Source organism: Carassius auratus, chromosome 41 (assembly GCF_003368295.1).
Source record: "Carassius auratus strain Wakin chromosome 41, ASM336829v1, whole genome shotgun sequence".
Lineage (NCBI taxonomy): Eukaryota > Metazoa > Chordata > Actinopteri > Cypriniformes > Cyprinidae > Carassius > Carassius auratus.
Genome location: NC_039283.1, coordinates 8320745 through 8346179, shown reverse-complemented (window position 1 = coordinate 8346179; position 25435 = coordinate 8320745). Strand labels below are relative to the sequence as shown.

The 25435-nt window shown below is 35.1% G+C and overlaps 1 protein-coding gene across 1 annotated transcript; it reads right to left on the bottom strand.

The window, feature by feature from the left end:
* Positions 1 to 24470, bottom strand: LOC113060035 (autophagy protein 5-like). Its single transcript, XM_026228817.1, has 8 exons — positions 24385 to 24470; positions 23122 to 23275; positions 22901 to 23028; positions 19875 to 19953; positions 19628 to 19790; positions 17599 to 17693; positions 11055 to 11172; positions 1 to 1407 (listed from the first exon to the last, which is right to left on the bottom strand). Exons 2-8 carry the CDS (start codon positions 23227 to 23229, stop codon positions 1271 to 1273), a joined length of 828 nt encoding a protein of 275 aa, XP_026084602.1. The 5' UTR covers positions 23230 to 23275; positions 24385 to 24470; the 3' UTR covers positions 1 to 1270.
* Between the last annotated feature and the right edge of the window lie 965 nt (positions 24471 to 25435).

Below are 25435 nucleotides of genomic sequence, written 5' to 3'. Positions count from 1 at the left end.
TAGCTATAAAATATTGTTTTAATTAAATCCATTTAGAATGAATTTAGCAAAGACAGTTTAGCAATAACCGCAATTAAAATGGTGCAAGAAAAAGCACATTTGAACCATGTTGTTAACCGTTATTAGTAGTGAGGAGTTGCAGAGTCTTTATTTCTGTGATTATTCAGAATCATACAAGGAATGATATAAACATCTTAAGTTTGTACACAAACAGCACAGTCTGCTGAGAAGTCGCCTGGTGGTGGCGTAAGCTCTGTGGTTTTCCCCACTTCTCGGTTTGGGGTAAAACACTCACCGATTCCTCTAAACGAATAATCACTATCAGCTGTGTGTTGTCTGCAACACTGATCTACAGTCCCCACATCCCCCTAAACACAGACGGCCAGTCTGCCTTCAGCTTGGAAATAAAGGGGGGGAATACTGTAAGGTTAATTTGCTGGAAACAGTCTGAAAATGAAAATGTATTTGTACAGGCTCTGACTTTTATATTATACATACCCATTTCAAAAATCTAATATTGGCTCTAAAAGAATAAAACCCTTTCACCAAGCAGATAAAGCCCCCCAGCCACCGGAAATTAGAAGAAAGTAAAGCATATCTTTAACAGTGTCCGGGAAAAGAGTTTCATTTGTGCTATATCCCACCAACATATGTCTGGGACTGTGACTAATCGGCTCGTGGTATCATCACTTCCACCAACATGTGTGATCCCCAACACAGCTGCCAAAACCAGACACTGACGCATTTAATCCAGTGAATCCAGTCACCGATATTTGTCCCTCAAGTCACCATTTTTCCTGCGTTGGTTTTTATGCAAGAACTCCATCTAAATTTTACACCTCATCTGACCCGGATGCTTGCATAAAACATGTTGATGATCAAGCCCCATGTTGGTCGTGTAGTAACACCAAACAGGATTCCTCCTAATAATGAAGAGAGCTGAGAGTCCAAGCGTACGTTACTCATAAATTTGAGAGTGGGAACGGGAAAGTCAAAGAGTTAATGTGGGAGTATAATCACATCACAAGCTTGTGCAAATGTAAGAATGTAGGAATATTAAAGGCAGCGAGAACACGGGACCAATCTGAGAGCTGGAAATGAACCAAGAGCATCTCCTTCATGTGAAGTGCACAGGATTCTGATGTTTAATGACCATCACTCTATAAGGCCACTGCAGGGATGAGAATGAGAAAACAGGTGTGCCATCAGAACATTTCTGCAAATCTTTTATCCCTAATTCTCCATCACCGGACGACTGGATCCTCTGGAATCAGTCACTTGGTGCTGGGATGATGCTGATGTGGAGAAAGTTGTCTGGGTGGCTCAAGTGTTCGCTCAACCACTGGATGGGTGTTTCCAGCAGCGGTTCAATGCCGTGAATCATAACTTGGAATTTCTTTGGCTCGTCTGGAATGAGTGTGAAACAGAGAAAATGACAATTATTCATCAAGGGAAGTACTATTCAAGTAAATATGTGTGTTAAAGCTCAAATATACAAGAGGTGCACAGTGCTGCTTTCATGTACAACAATGTAACTCACTGCTTCATTATAGTACGATGCATTTTTTTGAGAAATTAACTAGTTAATCAGTTACAGCTTCGATATTAATTTGTTCTTCGTTGAATTTCTATATTTACAGATTTTTTGTCCAATCACAGGTTCCCTCTTACGTCGTACTCCTGGGTTCCACCAGGGTAATAAGGCACTTTTATTTTCTTGACAAACTAAAATATGATGAAATTTGTATCTCTATGGAATGAAAGATACACTGTAGATTAACGTCAGACTCTAGCTTCTGGCTAATATATGTGCCCTCTATCCATAATATTGCTTTCTCCAGCTGTCTTGTCTGAATCAGGAGAGAAATATGCACAAGTGAAAACAGTCGAAAAACCGTTCTAAACAAATATGTCCGTGGATTTTGGTGTGAGACAACAACAGGACATTTTCTCTAGAGGGAGCATTATTATCGAATCAAATTTTAGCCAGGATTATTTGGGGATTATTATGATTTTAATCAGCTCTTTGAACTCTCATTCTGATGATACACTTACTCATCCACTGGAGAGAATCCAACGGTGAACAACTGATGTAATACAAAAATTCCCCCAAAACTGTTAAAATGAAGAAACAAACTCATCTACATCTTGGATGGTCTGAGAGGGAGTGCATTTTTAGCACATTTTCATATTTTGTCGAACTATAAATTCTGAAATTTTGACTGGTAATATCATTTTTTGACATTTTACAATTGTTATTTCATGAAATGTGGAAACTACATAACCAGATATTGTGAGAGGTTCTATTGTCAGAGGAACCGCAGCATGGTAATTACTGCTATTCTCCACTAATTTATCATCTCATGCACAGAACAAATTGACCAAGTTCATACTGTGTAGCTAGTTACATACGACTGGGAAATTGAAGGAAACGCTAGAGGCAGTAACATTACCCTGTTGACCCATGGAGGTTAAATGACTAATGCAGTTGGATGGAAGGAGTTTCAGTTTGACAGCAAGTGATGGTTCAGGCATCAGCATGTGCGCTGGATGACCTTCTCACACTACTGAACTGCACTGTGACCTACTGGATCATTTGCATATTAACACATACAGAATGTAATGCTGTTTGGCCCTTGAAATCTTTCAGATAAACAAGACACTATCTCACTGCATGAATCGCCATATGAAAAATCATAAAGTTTCACTATAGGACACAAAAAGCGCAAGTAAACACTCTCTCTCAAACACACACGAAAGCAATTCATCATGTCTGCTCAACTTAGTCCATTTATCATGAGTCTGATGAGTTTAGCTCTGGGCTGGAGAGGTTGGGGACACAGATAACGTGGGTGCAGGAAGGAACTTCTCATAATAATGCATTCTTTTGTTTATTAAATGAGTGGTCAAAAAGGCATGGCCTCAGCTTTCCCTCTGTCTGCTGTCAGCTCAATTATCTTTAACTAGATTCATGCATCATTTGCGCTTTCATTAGGCAGAGCTGTCAATAAGGTCAAAAATACAAGTATTTTTCTATTTCTGCATGAATCAAGTAAATCTCTTCATCTTTCAACTAAGGAAACGGTTTGGAGAAGATACTTAAACCTTACTGGATCCCCTGTTTTTTTTTTTGTTTTTTTTTGTGACTTACATATAAAAAAAAAGTAATACATTTTTTTTTTTAAAAAGATCATCATCATAATTAGCAAATCCAATCTGGCCACTATCAGATTTCTATGCAATTATTTATTTCATTACATATTTTACTTTCTTATATTACCTACTGACATTTAGCATTTTTTATTAGGTAATTTGCTATATATACAAATATCTTTAATAATCTTTATTATTTTGGTCAAAATTGAACATTAAAATGTCTTGATGGATTTCTTTCTTCTAAAAACACAACTATACACTTCACAAGATGTTAAATAACGGACACAGACATCACTATACCAATAAATATATATTTCTAATAGCAGATCACATCTGTCCAATATAGGACTTTATCTATATGTCCAATGTTGTTATTTTTATTTATTTATTTTTTGCTGCTGCATATTTTTCATTCTGACATTACTTACAGATAGTTTTTTTTGGTGTGTATATATATATATATATATATATATATATATATATATATATATATATATATATATACACACACACATACATATACATATATATATATATATATATATATATATATATATATACACATATATACATATATATATATACACATATACACATATATATACATATACACATATATATATATATATATATACACATATACACATATATATATATACACACATATATACACATACATATATATACATATATACACATACATATATATACATATATACACATACATATATATACATATATACACATACATATATATACATATATACACATACATATATATACATATATATATATATACATATATATATATACATATATATATATATACATATATATATATATATATATATACATATATACATATATATATATATATATATATACACATATACACATATATATATATATATATATATACACATATATGTTGCTGTTTTCCATTTAAGATTAGTGGTGGTTGTTAATTACAAAAAGAATGAACAACTAAAGTAAATAAAAGTTTTGTCATATCTTATTATTATTGTTACAAGACACAAAAAGATTCCATGATCAATGTAAGTGAATAATAGCCCATTTAATAAAATCAACTTAACGAGAAACAAATGAGCGTTTTGGTAGGTGTTCATTGTACGCGTTCTTTAAAGTGGATAAAATATTTATTTGATCCCCTGCTGATTTTGTAAGTTTGCCCACTTACAAAATACATTTTTATGGTAGGTTCACTTTACATATAGAGACAGAAAACCAACCAAAGAAAAAAAAAAAACATAATATAAAGGTTAGAAAATTGATTGATGAGTGAAATAAGTATTTGATCCCAAAGCGAAACATTGACTTAGTACTTGGTGCAGAAACCCTTGTTGGTTAGCACAGAGGTAATATGTTTATTTATAGTTGATCACCAGGTTTGCACACATCTCAGGAGAAATTTTGGCCCACTCCTCTTTACAGATCCTCACTAAATCCTTAAGGTTTCTTGGCTGTTGTTTGTCTACTCACAGTTTCAGCTCCCTCCACAGATGTTCTATAGGATTGAGGTCTGGAGACTCCATGAACTTAATGTGCTTCTTCTTGAGCCACTCCTTTGTTGTCTTGGCGGTATGTTTCGGATCATTGTCATGCTGGAAGACCCATCCATGACCCATCTTCAGTGTTCTCACTGAGGGAAGGAGGTTCTCCTCCAAGATTTTACAGTACATGGCCCTGTCCCCTTGATCCTCATTGCGGTGAAGTCATCCTGTACCATTAGCAGAAAATCAACCCCAAAGCATAATAATGTTTACACCTCCGTGCTTGACTGTAATGTTGTTGTTCTTGGGGTCATAGTCAGCATTTCTCTCCCTCCAAACACGACGAGTCGAGTTAATGACAAAATGCTGAATTTTGGTCTCATCTGACCACAACACTTTCTCCCAAACCTTCTCTGAATCATTCAGATGTTCATTGGCAAACTTTAAACAGGCTTGTACATGTGCCTTTTTCAGCAGGGGAACCTTGCAGGCACTGCAGGGTTTCAGTCCATTGTGGCATAGCGTGTTATCGATAGTTTGCTTGGGGACTGTGGTCCCAACTGCCTTAAAGGGATCCCGGGTATTAAGACATGTATACCTTAATATAACATAAATTATGTCTCTAATTAAAATATGTAATAGAAAACCCACAAAAGACGCATGTTATAAAAAAAAAACGACTTTGTTTTTACACTATGGGGGGCGCCATTATTTTAAGTGCTACCCTACAACAGGTTTAAATGCATCTAAGGTCAGAAAATACATTTTCTCAGAATATACATTTAATATTATAGGCATTTGCCAATGATTTTGAAACGACTCGTTCCAAGCAAGTTCGGAGCACAGTCTCACACTGCTCCGGGGGGTGAACAAAAGCCTCCTGTGGCGAATTGATGCATTTTTGTAAGAAAGATATCCATATTCAAAACATAATATAATAACATTGATAACATAATCACTTGAATCTAGCTTGCGCTCACTTTTGTAAACAGAAGCAGTTCCGGGGGAATGACGTATGAGGTCAACTTTGTGCATACGCCGCTCAGAAGTGATGCACTCAGAAACACAGCAGAGAGATCAAAACAAAACAACGGTCACTAATTAGAAGTACAAAACGAGGATTTGCGGATGTTGGTATTCACGAGACTCACCGGCGCATGTGCAACACTGACCTTATACATTATCCACCTGGAGCTGCTTCAGTGTACAACTTTTGGCGCAAGCTATTAAAGTGATTAATACGTTTTGAATATGGATATTTTTCTTACAAAAAAGCTCTTTTTATGAAAGGGCGCTTTTTATTAAAATTCTTTTGGACTGAAGCAATGCAACACCCCTGACTGCAATGAAAGATCAAAGACAATTTTTAACCCTGACAGGATTCGTCTGAAAGAAGAAAGTCATATACACCTATACATAGTCATATACATATACATGCCTCGGGGGTGAGTAAAACGTAGCCTAATTTGAATTTTTGGGTTAACTAACCCTTTAAGGATAGCTACATTTTAAACTGCAGAAGAGATATTTACAAGCTCCTTCTGTGTATTTCTGGGCTGGTCCTTCACCTTTCTCATGATCATCCTTACCCCATGAGGCAAGGTCTTGCACGGAGCTCCAGGCCGAAACAGATTGATGGTTATTTTGTATTTCTTTCATTTCCAAATAATCACACCAAAAGTTGTCTCCTCCTCACCAAGCTTCTTGCCAATGGTCTTGTAGCTCCGTCCAGCCTTGTGCAGATCTACAATCTTGTCTCTGACATCCATTGACAGCTCTTTGGTCTTGCCCATGGAGATGGAGAGGTTGGGTGGAAGATACAGATTGTGTGGACAGGTGTCTTATACACCTAACAAGCTGATATTAGGAGGAACTTCTTAAAGTGGCAGGACTAATCTGTGTTCCACTCGCTCACTTCACCAGTCTGTGAGAGCCAGACTTCTTGCTGGTTAAATACAAATTGTCAAATACCTATTTCACTCACTGAAATGGAAAAATAAATCTTTAACCTTTATAGAATGTGTTTTTTTTTTTCTGGATTTTTGGTTGGTATTCTCTCTCTCTTTATGCATTAAAATAAACCTACCGTAAAAATTACAGACCTTCTTTTTTTTTTTTTTTTTTTGTAAGTGGGTAAGCTTACAAAATCAGCAGAGGATCAAATAAATATTTTCCCACTGTATAAATGATGACAGTTGTAGATGTTAATTAGTTTTCTGGGTAAGTCAGCATGGTCTTTTGTGCCTCGCATTAATACCAAGAACATTGAAGCAACAAACACACTGGGACGGAGTTCTATATGTTCTCATATGACTAAACATGACCATTTCAAACACAAGCACACACACTTCCATGAACAAAACATCCACGTAATAAGAGAACTGACTTGAAGCCAGTTTAAGCTGCAGGGCTATTTGGAATTCCTTAAAAAAAATGAGGTTTGGAGATATCTAAAAACCTTTACATGATAACTAAAAACCCGAACACAGCTCTGACCTTGATTTTTTTTTTAATTGTTAACGGTCAAACAGGACTCTCATAGAGAGGACTAAACAATCCACTGACCCTGATTTTTAAGTCACACAGTAATAGTGTGAGCAGAAGTAGTAGCTCATTCCTTGAAGTCCTGTTTGTGTGTCTGCCCCCGTGGAGATTGTAGGGGTGTAAGGTGGGTGCGTCCCCAGTGAAGTCTCAGAATGACTTTCAGAATGAGGGGAATTCAAACAACACAACCTCAAATAGTAAATGAACACAACATGCTTTCTTCTGGCAGTTATAACATACGCCCACAGAAAAGCCCTAGCGTGGGTTGGCTCTGGACCTCTGCCACTTTGGGAGTATTTCACTCAACCATGACCAACTTCTTTCAAAGCTGGTAGTGAAAAAGCATACATTTCATCAATTCTCGTATTATCTTCTTTGCTGATAAAATATTAATATCTGTTGTAGTGACCTGGCCGTTGACAGTCCCATAGTTTTCTGTTTGAGTTAGAGGGTTTCACTTGGTGCCTATGAAAGATTATGCATGGCTCAACTGCCAAATTTATCCCATTTAACAATCTCTTCTTCACTTTTGGCTTCTAGCTCATTAGAGACGTTCTAATGGGCATAGTACAGGGAGCTGTTTGGAAAAAAGTTACCCCCAGCACTAAGGCGCCATTCATTTATAAATAGGTGGCCACAATCCTTTAAAGCTGCTGGGGGGAAAAAAGAAACATTTTTATATTTATATATATATATATATATATATATATATATATATATATATATATATATATATTTATATATATATATATTTATATATATATATTTATATATATATATATTTATATATATATATATATATATATATATTTATATATATATATATATTTATATATATATATATTTATATATATATATATATTTATATATATATATATATATATATTTATATATATATATATATATATATATATATATATATTTATATATATTTATATATATAAATAAATATATATATATATATATATATATATTGCTCAGTGTTGTCTGGAGTCCAACATTCTGTGAAATATCTTTGTGTTTGACAGACTTAAGAAATGCAAACAGATTTGGAACGACATGAGGGTTATTTTCATATCTGGGTGAAATGCCCCTTTGATAATACTGTTACATGACTTTTGTCACAGGTTTCTGTAACAACATCCAGTGCAGTTTTTTCTTTCTTTCTTCTAATTATTTTAAAGAGGCAAAAAATTTAACATGACATCACATGAAAACAAAGGGCTGTAAAATCAATTAATCGTGATTAATCACATCCAAAATAAAAGCTTGTCTGTTCATGATTTAAACATGATTTATCATCTGAAACCTGAATAAATAAGCTTTTGATGTATGGTTTGTTAGAATCAGACAATATTTGGCCGAGATACAACTATTTGAATATCTAGAACCCGACGGTGCAAAAAAAACAACAAAAAAAACAAATTGAAATATTGAGAAAATTACCTTTAAAAGTTGTCCAAATGAATTCTTAGCAAAGCATATAACTGATCAAAAATTAAGTTTTGATTACTACAGTTAGAAATTTACAAAATATCTTCATGGAACATGATCTTTAACTAATATCCTTATGATTTTTGTCATACAAGAAAAATCTATAATTTTGGCCCATACGGTGTTTTTTTTTTTTTTTTGTGGCTATTGCTAAAAATATACACCAGCGACATGGCACTGGTTTTGTGGTCCGGGGTCCATTATGTGTACTTTGTATATTTATATGTATATATAAAAACACACATACATGTATATATTTAAGAAATTCAATATTTTTATGTATATATATATATATATATATAAAGAAATATGTAACATATTAATAACATACATGTAAATATGTCTTAAATATACACATGTGTATGTATTTATATATTCATATAAATATTGACAGTACATACAAATATATTATGTAAACAAACTTTATATTTGATGCTATTTATCAATTTGACAGCCCTAGGAAACATTAGTTATTGAAAATCCTTTCTGGTAAATCTTTTAAGTCCATGACTGAGCGTAATTCTTGAAAAAGGTTTTCATGTGGTAAACAGAAACTCGAGCATGCTTGCCTGACTCACAAGAACTAACAAGATTTGTTCTCATGTAACACAAGTACAGCTGAGCTTCCGTTTACCAAATGAGATGTGCTCGATCTATGTGAACTGATTAATTTTTACATGTAAATAAAAGCATAATTTACACCTGTTCATCATGTAAATCAGCCATGGCTCTTTCTGAAGTCTTGGATTAAATATGGATTACGTTTACAATGCAATTATGAAATCAAAGTTTTTAAGAGAACGGATAGGCAAATTGATCAATGGATAGACAAAGCTCTTAGATTTCAAAAAGATTTCTAAATCTTTGGTTCAAAGATGAACAAAAGTCTAGAGTGAGACTATGACAATTTTTACTTTTTCAAAATATTGCAAAATATGACCTAATGTATTTGCTTTTCCATTCATTTATAGTTAATAATAATAATAATAATCCATTAACACATCGTATAAACTGCCTAGAAGTACAAAGACCTGTATATCCAACATATCAACTTCCTTAATCTAAGCTATTCAATTCTTAAAAAAGGTCTCTGATTTCTAACTTTAAGATGAATCAGTCATTAATCAGTCTACAGAGTTCATAAATTTTTGAGTCACTGACCCTTTTTTTTAACCACGGGATCGCAGCCACTGAAAGTGTTATTCAATGTCTGTAATGGGTTGAGTAGCGAGATGTGCTGGGGGTGATGGAGGTGGGCGGGCCAGCTGGAGGTTTCCCCACTCGCAGAGTGGGTTGACACGAAGGGCTGATGGGTGGGGGTTTTCTAAGCAATTCATTTATTTGAAATAATACCACACATACTCTTCTTCACTATAAAACCTCTAAAACAGAACACGGGGAAATTTTAGACTACCATGTATTGCCGTTTCGATATATATATATATATATAAAATCTTTATCTTATTGTGAAAAGCGTAGGAGAGACAGCACCATATGAGCATGTCTCCATGTTTACCAAAAGTTGTCAAAATCTAGCGATAGATTCCATTCCACTCAGTGTCTGAGACATACAGATCGCTATAGTATGGCACTGACAATACATGTCAGTCTGGCTAAAGCATTTTCTTTCGATTTGTGGGAATCCCCACTTCATTGCAACTATAACAGTACTGTAAATCATCTGTGGCATTAAGCCTTTATAAAACAGAAAACCTCATCTGCTGATAAAAGGGGACCTTTAAGTCACAAAATGCAGTTTTTCACTCATGTGTAACTGATAAATGATTAATCAAGTCAACACTGTGATAAGCAGCTATGATTCGAGACCATCTCGAGAAAAGGTATTTCCCCAAGCAGAGATGTATTTCCTTGTAATCTCAACACTTCGCTCTGAGCCGTTGTCAAAGCAAATCCCATATCTGGAAGAGACAGACTGATAACAAAAAAAGAGTAGCACAAAACAGCACTTTCTCTTCAACCAAACCACCAGGCTGCTCAGACTAAGCATGCAGGTCTTGAATTGGGCTGGAAGCAGCACAGATGTGCTCCGTCATGCGGGCATCTCCACCAGCAGGTGCTCTGTTTGTCACTGCTATTGTCTGCTTATCTACTTCCTCTCAGGAGAAACCAAGACTCCCCCTGTTTTGGCTGTGGATTTCATTCATGCAACCCTGATTTGTCTTTTCCTATTTCTCATCTCTTCTGTAAATCTCTAGATGTTAAAGATTTGTTTTCCTCTGGTGTCTTTTCCTCACATCTCTGATTCCAACCTCCTGTGAGATGTAAGTCTAAACTTCAAACACGTTTTCATCAAATAATATCAGTGTGAATTTTTGTCATGTGGATCACCTTCCGCACTTATGGCAGCAGGAAACAGCTCCTTCAGCAGGTCTCCCAACGTAAGCGTGTGGCCCTCAGGAGACACTGGTCGGAAGAGCTTTTGGATGAACGGTCTGTCACTCATCGTCTAAAATGAGACAAATATGAAACCTGTTAGAATGATTATGACAGTGCAAAGTTCTCAAAAAATACAGGATCTGAAGATTGTGGAAGAATGCCTATAATCGCATTTTTTTATTACTTATTTTGATTTCGTTTTCAAGGCATCTGTTTGTATTAGTGATGACTGGATCCTGGTTATATCCACAGATGATCTACGGGTTGGGCGTAATTGTAATAAAAGTATGAAAATATAACATTCTCATTAGTTGCAGTTCCCGGGTGCATGAGACAAATTATTAAAAGGGTTAGTTCATCCAAACATGAAAATTAGGCTGCATTTTACTTCAACCTCGTGGCATCCTAAGCCCATTTTACACTGCACGTTGGACCCGGAAAATTGCCAGGTCGCCTTCTGTGTGAACGCAAACACCTAGTAACATTGCCGCGTTCAGTCCCGGAATGATCGCAGTGTGAACAAAAGCCAGAACTAATGCCGTAAAGGGTGTGTCGTAGTGATGACGCAGGTTATCACGTGACTCTTTTACCAGGTGTTTTGAAGTAAGATCAACGTTCGCGATAAAAAAAAAAATATGTGCAAACTGTAATGAAGCAGAGATCAGTTAGTTCCTCACTTTCCGCGCTGACGCTGAGATTGTTCACCAGCTTAAGTGAAAGTTAACGTGTCTAGCGTTTTCGACTCGTACATTACACGTCACATCCTGATGTCACGTGTCGTTACGGGACCTTTATGGGTTGAGTGTGAACGCACGCACATATTCCGGCTAATCACTGGCAGTGTGAAAGTGCAAAATCTAGCCACCCGGGAATAATTTCGGGGACACATTATCCGTGCATTTTCAGGAATCGCAGTGTGAAAGGGGGTCTAGATGTATATGGCTATCATTTTTCAGATATATTAATACATGCGCAAAGTTGAACTCAAACATCATGCTCCCGGAACTACTGTTGTGCACAACTGTTGGCGCACGCTAGATTAAAGTGATAATTACGTTTTGAACAAGGATATTTTTCTTACGCATTTTGTAAAGTTTTTTTAATGGATGGGTGATTTTTATTTAACTTCTTTTGGACTGAAGCAATGCAACACCTGCAGACTGCAATGACAGAGCTTTTTTTTTTATATAACTCCAGCTAGATTCGTCTGAAAGAAGAAAGTCATTTACACCTAGGATACCTCAGGGGTGAGTAAAAGGCAGCCAAATTTTCATTTTTGGGTGAACTAACCCTTTAATAATGGAAATATTAACTACATTCTCTAAAACTTAATTAACTATTGCTGCATAATAAATTCATCAAAGTGGTACTGTAATAAAGTAATTTCATGTCAACATTTTGCTTTACTCATCACATACCAGGGCATGTAGGTGGCACTTGGATTCATTTAACTGTGATCATTCATCAAACAGTAAACAGTAAATCAGTATGCATGTAAAGTATGTAAATCATTCAATTAATAACTTCTGCTAACAAAAAACTGAAAACACAGTCTACATATGTCTACACAGTTTTCAACCAGACTGGGAAATTACCACTCCGCTTCACATTATCAATTGAAAATGAAATTTGAGCTTATTTGAGCAAGACGCACCCAACCCACAGCAATGTGTAAGGCCAACAGCATCTCAGAATGACTGATCCGAAAAAAGAAACAGGAATTTTCAGACTGTTGAGCGATTCGTTACTGTTTTTTTACACACTGTCATATTAAATATAAATCAAATACATTTTATTGACCACAATATTACTGTGAGACGGGATCTCAAAAACTATATATAACTGTAATATGATGATCAGAAAAGGGTCGGTGTGGATATCTAAATCAGAGAAAATCATAGGTTTAGGTGGGTGGATGATTTATTTTCAACAGAGGAATTGGGTGATGTTAAAAATGAACGGTGCATCTCTAGTTTGTATGTATCTATGCCCTGTATATGCTGAAATTCTGAAACAATAAAAATGGTGATCAGAAAAAATAAAAAATATTTTTTTTTACCGGTATATATCTTACCAATATTGGAAAGTTAAACATTCAGATCATCAAATAGCACATATATATAGCACACCCTAACACAATGACTACACACACCGACCACCTACACTCAAGTGAGTACACTTTTCCTTTGAGTTTTTTCTCAATTTCCATTTAGTTTATGTTATTTTAAGCTAGTCAGCATCCGAGAAATGGCATCTACATAATTTCAGGGTACCCACTTTTCACACTAATTACAAAGTGCTGACAGAAAAATAATTCATTCCTTAACTTCGACAGTTAGAGCTGTTTTTAACCCACACTAGTTGGGTGTAATGTTGTGAATTGCTGAATAAGATATTGAGTGGATTGACAGCCGGCAGTCACGCATAGTCTTTCCTATGGCCTTGTGCGAGCAGGCAAGGTGTCGAATGCTGGACAGGATCCAGTTTTCAAACACAACTTGCATGTGGTCATTGATGCAGGGTATCATTCTGTAAGATCTGGACCTGTGGTGACAAACAGCGGCCTGACGAACAATAGGAGTCAATCTTGGGGCTGTGAAAAGGAAACTAGTGACAACGGCTCAGGTAGTCCAGCTGACACTGACACCCTCAGGTATCAGGAAGAGAAGGTGTCTCAGGATGCTACGGTCTCGATCAGGTTACCAGAAAAACTGACTCACTGCTCACTTGCACCAAGATCATCTCTACAGTCAGAGAAGAGAGAGTGTGAGAAGTGACAGCTACTACGTTGCATTTTTAAACAGCCGCATTAATTATTGACCCCAGCATTATCCAAAAGGCTCCTGATACTGATGAGAAGTGTGATACTCTGGGTGCCGACACTTTCTTTTCAACTCCTCTGACACCCTAGCTGGCAAACCAGCACATGAACCACACAACAGACATCATTAGCCTTTCTCCAAAAGCAAGAGGCCAGAGAAGAGAGATGCTCTCAGGTCTCAGAGCTTATGATCAGAGGCTGTATCTACATTTTGAGAGTATGCAGATAATTATAGGTTCTTTAAGCAGTAATCGGACTGTAAAATAAAGTAAGTCACTCAGGCAAGGCAGTACCCCTGAAACTTGTTTTAAAGGAATACCCCACCCCATAATGAAACTTTTGTCATCAATCACTTTACCGCCATGTCGTTCAAAAACTCATAAAAGCTTTTTCCTTATCGAAACACAATTTAAGATATTTTAGATGAAAACCGGGACTTTCTGAGAGCTTGTGACTTTCCCATGGATTGCCAAGTAAAATACACTGTCAAGTAGGGCTGCACGATATTGGGAAAAATTTACATTGCGAAATGTAATCTAATTTTTTCTTACAAACAAAAATGGGGTGAACACACTTACATTCTCATTTTAAATGATTTAAACATTGACACCATCATGCCAATTGATTAATAATATGCGCGAGGGAGAGAGAGCAAGACTGTTGTTTGAAGATGGTGAGCTTGCGGCCGGGGCTCGCTCGCTCGCTCTCTCTCTCTTTCGCACTCTCTATCTCTCTCTCTCTCTCTCTCTCCACGAATCACATTCGCCAAGGGCCGGGGAGCAGCTGGTCCGTACAGTTAATGAATAACGGATCAACTACGACAGCCTACATTGCACATCCTGCGATGTGACTATCGTGGATTCGTACATCACGATATCGATGCTTAAACGACACATCGTGCAGCCCTACTGTCAAGTTCCAGAAAAGTATGAAAGACATCGTCAGAATAGTCCATCTGTAGGGCTGGGATAAACTATTATTTTTTAAACGATTAATCTAGCGATTATTTTTTCAATGCATCGATTAATCTAACGATTAATTTTTTCAGACCGATTCGATTTCGATTATCTCCCCATTAATTGACTACTAAAAATTTATACATGTTGATTTTCATATCTGAATGAAAAAAACATGAATTCCTTAACATTGCAATATATGTTTATTGCTCTTAAAATTACAAAATAAAAGACTGACTAAGAATGCATTACTTTGCACTTGTATAGAGATAGCATTCAATAAGACCTCGAAGCCTTGAAAACACATAGCTTACTGAAACAAGCTTACTGAACACATAGGGCCTAGGTTACTGAAAAAAAGTTCTTCTTTCAGTTGAAAATAACAACAACTCGATGTCTAGCATTCAATAAAAAAGGTCACCCAAAATACATGTTTAGAGCAATTGAAAGAATACAGTAACCAATGTAAACCTGAGGGCTTTAAGCTAATACGGAGAGTGCTATTCCAAAAAAAAAAAAAAAAACAGTGGGATCCAGCAGCCTGTCATGGAGAAGAAAAAAAATCTCTGAATGCTCCACGTGAAACTTTGGCGTTCCGCCCTTTTTCTGTCGTGTTTAATGATTTTGATTAATATGCACAAGGGAGAGAGAGAGAGAGAGAGACTGCCATCAGTGGTTCAACTGTAACGTTATGAAGTGACAAGAATACTTTTTGTATGTGAAGAAAACAAAAAATAATGACTTTATTCAACAATCAGTCTCCATTGTGTCTCTCCACATCAATGTAGTAACATTTTGGAGAATATGAGCTGAACGCAGGCAGTGTACGCTCTTCTGTGTCAGCCGTGCCACAAGAATATGTTTTCTGCAAGTATTTATGCTTTAATTTTAATGAAAAGAGTGCAGCTGACAGATTTCTCGCCGCTTCGTAACGTTACGGTTGAACCACTGATTTTGGGGTGGAGTATCCCTTTAGTGAGATGAGTGGTAATAGTAAACTGAAACAACCATGTCATTTTTAAACATCAAAGTTAAAACATTAAAGTGCTGAATTATTTGAATATTAAATATATATATATATATATATATATATATAAAGACATACATTTTGAATGGAAATATTCAAGTTCATATATATATATATATATATATAGGTTCATATATAAGGTGTTTAATTCAAAAACAAACAAAAAAATTGTTTGAAAATGTCAACCAAAATATCAATCCATCATTAAAATATACAAATTGTGAATTCAAATATTCAAATAAACATTTAAATGAGTATCAAATAAAAACAAATGTTTGCACTGTGGATTTAAAATATTTAAGCTCTCAATTTAATTAAATACTGAAATTGTCAAATCCAACATTCTAACGGCTGACTTTAAGGTAATTAGCTGAATGTAGCATTCTGGGGCAATTCATTTAACTACAATTTAAAGAATTCATTTACAACAGCTTTGTTTTAAAACATAACCAATAGAGCAGGGCTACAGAGTATAGATATAAATATATCTTTGCAATTGTTATATATATATATATATTTTTTTTTTTTTAGATTTATGTTTGCTATGGTCTCCCACATTCTCCTATAGAAATTTACCCTGCTATAGTTTACTCCCCTGCTCCAAATCTGGGCATGTTAAAAGGGTCTAAAGGACAAAGTAATCAAAAGCATTTGAAAACATTTTGATCATTAGGTGGTGTTGCCCCAAATTTTTCGGGTACTTTCAAAGCATTACACATGAGTTTCAATATCATGATTTTAGGCCAAACATTTTAAGCTATTTGCCATATTTCTTGAACAGCAGGTGATGATTTTCCAGTGTTTAGAAAATGACGAAGCTGGTAGAAACAGACACAACATGATAATTCCTTCAAACATAAAAAAAATGAATAAATAAAAAAGCAATTATTTTACATCTTTTACATCTACATACTGCTGTTTATTGAGTTCATTGTCATTTCATGTGTCTCCATTTTGTTGCGGCCAAGATTTCAGATCATAAAAAATAATAAAGCCTTTCAAACTAAACATAACTGTCATTTATTATAATAATAATAATAATAAAAAAAAGATCACTCTCCTAAACGTTTTTGAATGTTTTTCACATACACAAAAAAACATGTAAAAAAAAAACTCATAAATTGTGACCCAGGAGCACAAAACCAGTCTAAAACTGCTGGGGTATATTTTCAGAAATAGCCAAAAAGAAAAACTGCAACAACATTGTATGGGTCAAATTTATGGATTTTTATTTTAAGCCAGAAATCATTAGGATATTAAGTAAAGATCATTTTCTATGAAAATATATCCAAACTTCATTTTTGATCAGCAATATGCATTGCTAAGAATTCATTTGGACAACATTAAAGGTGATGTTCTCAGGATTTAGATTTTTATGCACCCTCAGATTCCAGATTTTAAAACCGTTGTATCTTGGCTAAATATTGTCCGATCTTAATAAAACATAAATCAATGGAAAGCTTATTTATCATATTGATAAATCATATCATATACATTATGATGTATAAATCTCAATTTTGAACAACTGACACTTAAGTCTGGTTTTGTGGTCCAGAGTCACAATTGTCTTATAAAGTCATAAAGATTTCCATTTCACTTAAAATTTCTACCATTTCAGCTACTTAAGTAACTTTTTGTCCCATCAGTATAACCATTTACTGTACTGTAGAAAGTAAATAAATGAGGAAATACCTGATATATTCTAAAGGGGATATAGCGGAAGCCTCCCTCTTCGGTAGGATACTCCATGAGTTTACGATTCATGGCCCAGAACTGGTCGAATTTATCTGATAAAAGCAAGCAATTGTTTTAATCAGTGACAGTAACTCATGTTTCACGTTGATTCTCTTTCAAATTATGCAGCACAGTAATGTACAAACCCCTGTGAATTTCTTTCTTCCGTAGGACACCCTTAGTCACCATTTACTTTCAATGTAAGGAACCAAGATGCAATGTAAGTGAATGGTGACTAAGGCTGTCAGTCGCTAACATCTGCTTAGCATCTCTTCTTGTGCTCCACAGAAGAAAGAGTCAAAGTGAGTCCGAGTCAAGGCCCATTAACAATACAAAATATCTTCAGCTATTTTAGCATCCACAACAATGGACAATAAGATTCTGTTTATTATAAGTGCATGGGGTAGTTTTGCTGTCTGGCCCTTTAAATGCTTGAGCACTCGGACAAACTCTGACTGACTGTCACTTAAACAGCTAACGTGTTTACTGTTAATCAGCTGAAAAAAAATCATTCTGAAAATGATCCCAACATTATCATTCCTCTGTGTTATCATCATTACAGCTGTGATGAAGAGAACTGTAATGATTTATGAAGTTGTATATAATAGCGTTGAACTTTAGAATAAACAGGCATGAGATTTCTGAGCAGAGCCGTGTGTGTGTTCGGTCACATGTGCAGGTGAAACTGTTACTTTCTCTCATCAGAGAGGACAGCTGTGACAGTGCGTTATCAAAACATCTCTGCTTCTGAAACTTACACCTCTCTCAGTTTATCTGCAGCTTCACATTTTCACCTTTAAATTAACTACTGAAACCACTGCCTGCATCGCACACACTAATTTTAAGATGAAAGTGTGGGTTTGAAGTTACTGATGGCATTATGTTTAAAAGAACACTCCACTATTTTTGAAAATAGGCTCATTTTCCAACTCCCGCTAGCACTTTTAACTTAGCTTAGCATAGATCACTGAATCTGATTAGACTGTTAGCATTTCGCTCAAAAATGGCCAAAGAGTTATTTTCCTATTTGTCGCACCCATGGTACAGCAGCTAAGTTCCCTGATGGACCAGAAAATGTTTTGTTACCCGCATTCTTCAAAATATCTTCTGTGTTCAACAGAATAAATAAATTCATACAGGTTTGGATCATTTTAAGGGTGATTAAATGATGACAATTTTTGGGGTAGCCTATACCTTTAAGGCAAGACACTACAAGTAAAACCTTTTTCTTTTCAGACACAAGACAATTTGAAGGGTTTTGGGCTATTTTGCTTCCCTAGCATTTCTTTTGTACAACTAGTGGAAAGACAACATCCACTTTGCACATTTCAGTGATTCTTTTATTACACTATTTGGATCTGTAGATTTCTATTGCAATACATATTTTTAAAGCCAGTTTTCTTAAAATAAGTATTTTCTCCTGCACTAAGCCAGAAATCTCCTTTTCCATAATGCAACAAGCTTTACAATTTTATATATTATGGTTTGTACAGATTTGTTATCTTAACGAGGTTAAGGTTAAAAATAATAATAAATTATATATATATATATATATATATATATATATATATATATATATATATATATATATATATGTGTATATATATGTGTATATATATATATACACATACATATATATATATATTTTTTTCTAGCTGTTGAAAGTATTCATGAAACACCCCATACCCACCCACAAAAAAAAAAAAAAAAAAAAAAAAACACACACACAGACCAACTTTAACTTTAATAGGCAATCAAAATGAAACGAGTTGAATTTTGAACCTGGCTTTATCCAATGTTCAGATTTCTGTTCAAATTAGAGCATATTTAATTAAACAATGTCTAATTTCTGTAACATTTCAGAAAACCTCTAAAAAAAAAGAATTGTTTTACTCTACAGTGATTAACCCACTGGGAAAACGTGGTTGTGTCTTGCCTTAACACAGAGTATGCACATGAGTAGTGTTATCCGGTCAGCAGTTCTTACCGTTCTGCAGACCCATCCACAGTTGTTTATGGTCTTTTTTCTGCATGTCGTTGATGACCTGGCTTTTGTGTTTGAGTGCATCTGCCTCTTTAATGCATGACATGAAATGCGCTTCTATCACTGAGTTCGATGCGCAATGAAGCAAGTCGCGTTCTGGGAAGTTCTGCAAAATAAAGGAGATCGCAACTGTGGCATATCAATAACATAACAGAAAAAAAAAACTGAATGAATGAATCAGTCTACACACCTTAAAGTGCACTGTGACGTTCCAGGGCAGAGCTGTGTTTGAAGCATGAAGATCGAACAACACGCCAATGGGATAGTGCCTTCAAATGATGAAAATAGCACGTTTATAGTCCACAAAGCAAACACATGAGCAAAATCAATCACTGAGTAACTCAAAATATGGCAAAAATCAAACCGCTCTCATTCCTCAAGCAAGCAGATCTCATCTATAAGCCTTGTTTTATCCTGCCACCTAGTGGTGCAAGACAAAACTACACCTAAAACTCAGTATAAACAGACTAACAAATAAAGAGCTGCAAGGATTTGAGAGTTTATAAATCTATAACAAAGAATAAACCAGATCTATTAAAAGTGCTGGGTGAGATTTTTTTGTAATAATTACATCTATGCACCAGCTAAGAAACTGCCATTGAGACAGTAATGTACACAGCAAAAACAAGTCCAGGGAGTAGGGAGGTTCATTTCTGTTATTTTTCCTAACCGACAACCGACGCTCATTAACTGATTATTAACCATTAACCGACAAGATTATTTTAAATTAGAAAGGATAAGTGTCTGTGACCCATTAAAAATACTATTAAACATATAAAAGCTAGGCTATAAATAGCAAATAAATAGGCCTATACAAGAAATATAGTTTTACTCAAATAATAAATTACGAAAATGAGCGAAAAACAAGTCAATTGTTATCACCTTACCGCCATGATGTAATGAAAAACATTTTGTTTAACGTGGATACTGGAACGCGAGTGAAGAGGGGTATAATAATAATTTAGTATTCAAATACATTGCGAATATGGAAACATTAGATTTTGTGTCTAATGAGAGACACAACGTTGGTTTCAGCTTCATTTTAGCCTAAAATTGAATTGTTTTGGCTTTATGTAGCTATAATGTCTTATATTTTTTAGATAGGCTGTTAATTGAAAGGATTTGTTGTGGAGTAAGGGGAACTAAAACAGCAGAGCTATGTTTACAGTGTTTCTTATAATGTTTGTAAACATTTCATGTTGGCATTAGGCCTATTTATGAAATAAATAATAAAATGTGACTTATTAATAGGCTTATGTTCTTCTTTCACTCTAAAACCAATTTTTTTATACACGTACCGTAGCCTGTTTTTGACTATGCGGCAAACCTTTTTAAATAGTTGGATAAATTGCTGAAAATAAATAAATAAATGAGTTTTTAAACCATTCAACTGATTGTATTAATTGGTCAAAATTCTTTACGCTTTGTTAATGGTTAACTGGTTAAAATGAACATCGCTACAAGGGAGCGTCCCACAAACCAAAATCTATATTGTGGTTTGCTGATACGTTTTCGGAGAGTAGCCAGTCTTGTGTAAGTTGAAAAGCTGAAATTGCTTACAAAACCTTTAATAAAAGTACAAGAATGTATCAATTATATTGAACATAGTAGACTTTTAATTTTGCTGCAACTTATTAACCCTATAAAGCCTAGTGTATCATATTACACACATTTCTAGGGCCTCTAATCAAATACGATCCATCAGGCTTTTGAGGAACATATATTTGAGTTGTTCCGATTCCGATACTAGTATCGGAAATATCTCCGATACCACAACAAATTCTGGCATCGGCATCGGCGAGTACATGAACCCATATACCGATCCGATACCATTTTCTTAAAAAAGACCTAGTTATGACCGCAAGCTTTGCCTAACCGCTGCACGGTTCTTCTTCGCTGCTCAAAATGCATTGAAAACACAGGAAGTTGTGCTGTGTTGCCACAAGCAACCCCTGTTTAGAGCAGCGAAGAAGAAATGAAAACGCGTTAGCAGCCCTTATCTATATATGACTGGATCACTCATCACATTCTAAACTGCCAAAACACAGTGAAGCCGCTACTATATTATAGATCAGTGGTTAGCAGTATGTCTCTGTAGTACCGGTAGTTACAGACTCTCGAGTATATTCAGTACCGGCAGCTGCGTTCAGTCGCTTCCGTGTAAGTCAAAGCGCAGGGCTCCAGACAGTAGCCGAATATATACTAGTGTCTGTGAATATTAAACTGCAAAATACTATTTAAATATTACTCCCGCAAAATCTACATCTCTGTGGGTGACTGGCACAGATGCGCGAGAGCTCGCTGTTTTGTAGTCTCTGCTGTGTGTCATGAGGACACGAACGCATAAACCGTCACTTCATGAGAATTTACCGTTTCATTTGAGAATACTGTCATATCATAAACACAGACACTCAAAGATCTTCATGGCAGCCCATTAAAATAAATGTTTGGTTTACATGAGTAAATTGACAATATATAAAGCTACTGTTGTAGCCTACAGTAATAATAATACGTCTCTATAATAATAATAATTATGCCTAGATGGTTGCTTGTTTTTTACTTGTTTTGTTGTAAAGAGATTATCTGATTAATAGATCTTTTTTGTTGCAGTTTTTTTATACAGTTATATTGTAAAACTTAAATACCTTTTTTAGTTTGCGGTGTTTGATTTTTGGCTGCATTTGAAGTTCTTTTTTGCATAAGAAAATAAATAATACTGTCAAATTCATGTTAGATAATAAAAATACTGTAATAAATACAGTAGTTCACCATGTATTTGTTCATGTTTTATTGAGGGATCTGTCTGAAGCACACCATAAAAAAATTCTAGCAATTTACACAGGGCTAGTAGTATATACAGCTGTATATACAGATATACACCCAGGTATCGGATCAGTACTCGGTATCGGCCGATACCCTGAGCCCAGGTATCGGAATCGGTATCGGGAAGAGAAAAAGGGTATCGGAACATCTCTAAGTACACCTCTCAATCATCAACGTACTGCGTCACATTATGTGTTTTGAAACTACAAAACTTTGATCATAAAACGAAGCATTTCTTCTTAACAAGACGTATTATTGGGAGTAACCGATTGCTTGTGTACCTCAATTGGCTGAGTAGCTGTGTAAGTGGCTTTGGATAAAATACATGAATGTGGAAATGAAAGTCATGTGCAAAAGTTAGTTTAGATTAAACACATTGACAACTCGACTAACCATTTGAGAGGCGTTCCCTCATATTCAAACCACATCTCCTCCACGTCTTCAGCCTTCATGACTCGGAGGAAGTGTTTCTTGACTTTATCAGTGACTAGCGTCAGGTAACTGACCCGTGGGAGGAGCAGCTGACAGATTGACAGAGAGAAGCAGCACAGGTCAGGTGACATGAGACGAACTGCTCTACAGCTGAGAGAAAGAAAGTCGGACTCTTAACTGACATAGTAGGGTTCTGCCTCTCTCTCTGTGGTTTCCTCTGGAGACAGGGTGAAACAGGCCGGGATCCTGCCGAACCACACATCTCGGAGCACGTCCTTGTCATCTGCCATTATCGTCTTTCTCCAGGTGACACATATAATACCTTCAGGTGCCGAGCTGTTTGAAACACAGAACTTCATCAAGATATCAAGCCGTTCTGACACTAGGTGTTTATATATGATTAAACACTTTATCTGTCTAAACATGCAGAAACAACTCAAAGGAAGCCACGTGCACTTAAGAGTCCCAAAAGCAGATAGGTGGAAAAGTGATTCTTTTTTGCAACTCAGATTTCTAAATAATACAGAAAAATATTAAGAAGTAACCTAAGAAGACCAATCAGAATCTGAAGATGGTTATTCATATGGCCACGAATAATTTGTGCTTGATAATTAACCATTTTAATTTTTATTAACTTTACTACTTTTTTTTTTTTTTTTTTTACTACTGATGGAACCTTTGAGGAATTGTACACATACACACACACACACACACACACATATATATATATATATATATATATATAATTACATTTAATTTAATAGAAGGGTTGTCAGAGTTGTTCATTTGAGATATTTAGTCAAATGTTTTAACATTTTTACTGAATTTCGACACTACAATTTTATAAACACTCATTGAAAACCATGGCACAAGCAATTATTTTATTCTATTGATAACCCAAGTCTTTAAATATGCTAGATGATTTTAAACATAATAAACAATACCTTTCTGAGACAAAAAAAATGATCTGGGAAGAGCCATAAACATAAATACGTATAAAAGTCTCTTTTCATAGATCTCTTCACGTGCTCTAAAGAATACAGAAAGCACATAACGTATTCATCGAACGTTAAATGGCTGCAGAAGTTGTTATGTTTAGAGGAAATGAAATGTAACGTTGAAACATCAGATTTAATAAGTGAAATAGGCCTAACGTTACTAGCTCTGCTAACATTGTGCTAATGTTAGCATTTAACACGATTTACCATGACAATCGACAAACTGTAAAACGATCTTCTATAATAAGATATTAGAGATATTTACTCATCTTTTTGAGGTTGTAACGTTAATTATGATAATGTGAGTAAATAAAGCTAGCACGGACAGAACAGCATTACACACGTTGAGACACCTTTGGAGCTATAAACGATACCAAAACTCCCTCGAATTCATAAACTACTGCATCCAAACCTTAATAACAGACAGAAAACAGAATAATAAATTACATTCAGTAGATGTCGACAGAAAGCACTGGAGTTGAGCTCATCTTCAACGCCAAGAAGCGATGTCAAGATGGCACAGACCTTCAAATTAAAAGTCTCTACATGTTTATTTATTTTCTAAATAAACGTCACGGTGCGTTCAGTGTGTTTCACAATAAAAGTCCCAGCCGGTGCGTTCATTATAACTGTCTGCCATACCTTTACACAGTTCTGTTCTGCATATAGTGATTGTTTTATTTATTTATTTATGTTTAAAGGTGCTGTCGAATGACTGATTCAGTACCGATTTGGACGAGACTAACATCTCTCAGGAAGTTCATGTGCTATGATTGCTTGAATGTTTTAATGACTTTTAATTATTTATTTATTTATTTTAACAGATAATTTTAATTATATATATATATATATATATATATATATATATATATATATATATATATATATATATGTGTGTGTGTGTGTGTGTGTGTGTGTGTGTGTGTGTGTGTGTGTGTGTGTGTGTGTGTGTGTGTGTGTGTGAGAGAGAGAGAGAGTATGTAGCATACTCATATACGAGTATGTAGCTTACCTTATATTAAAATGGCCAACAAGAATATTCCGCGATTTAGATCTGTTTAAATAATTGTACCCATGAGCATCAGGGAAAGTAAGCCATATCCTTATATTTCCCATCATACCTACAGGTTTTATTTTAGTTTTAACCTAAACTTATTTATTTCAGTTTTCTAAGTTTTCAAGTTCACTTTTTTAATCTAATATTTACACTTTTTTTTTTATTTTAGCTTTATTCCAATTATTTAAAACTGGTTTAATATGTTTAGTAAAGAAATTATACAACAACCTCCAATGTTAGATTTTAATAATGGATTAAAATAAAAAAAATTAATTAATCAAAGTAAATTCATTTTGAGAAGCTGTTACTTTTAATTCTCTACAGCTCATAGTATAAGATCTGACATTTTTAAATTATGATTTATTGTTAGTGGGCAGAACTGATTAAAACTGACATACTGACATGCGTACCTTCTTCAACAAGTAAAACTGTTTCATTTAT

What these genes read in the sequence shown, in the direction of transcription:
- LOC113060035 (XM_026228817.1), bottom strand. Translation starts at nt 23,229, where the DNA reads ATGGCAGATGACAAGGACGTGCTCCGAGATGTGTGGTTCGGCAGGATC. An exon ending in GAGAGGCAGAACCCTACTAT is followed by an intron (nt 23,029 to 23,121) that starts GTCAGTTAAGAG and finishes TCAATCTGTCAG; the next exon opens with CTGCTCCTCCCACGGGTCAG. An exon ending in GAGGGAACGCCTCTCAAATG is followed by an intron (nt 19,954 to 22,900) that starts GTTAGTCGAGTT and finishes CATCATTTGAAG; the next exon opens with GCACTATCCCATTGGCGTGT.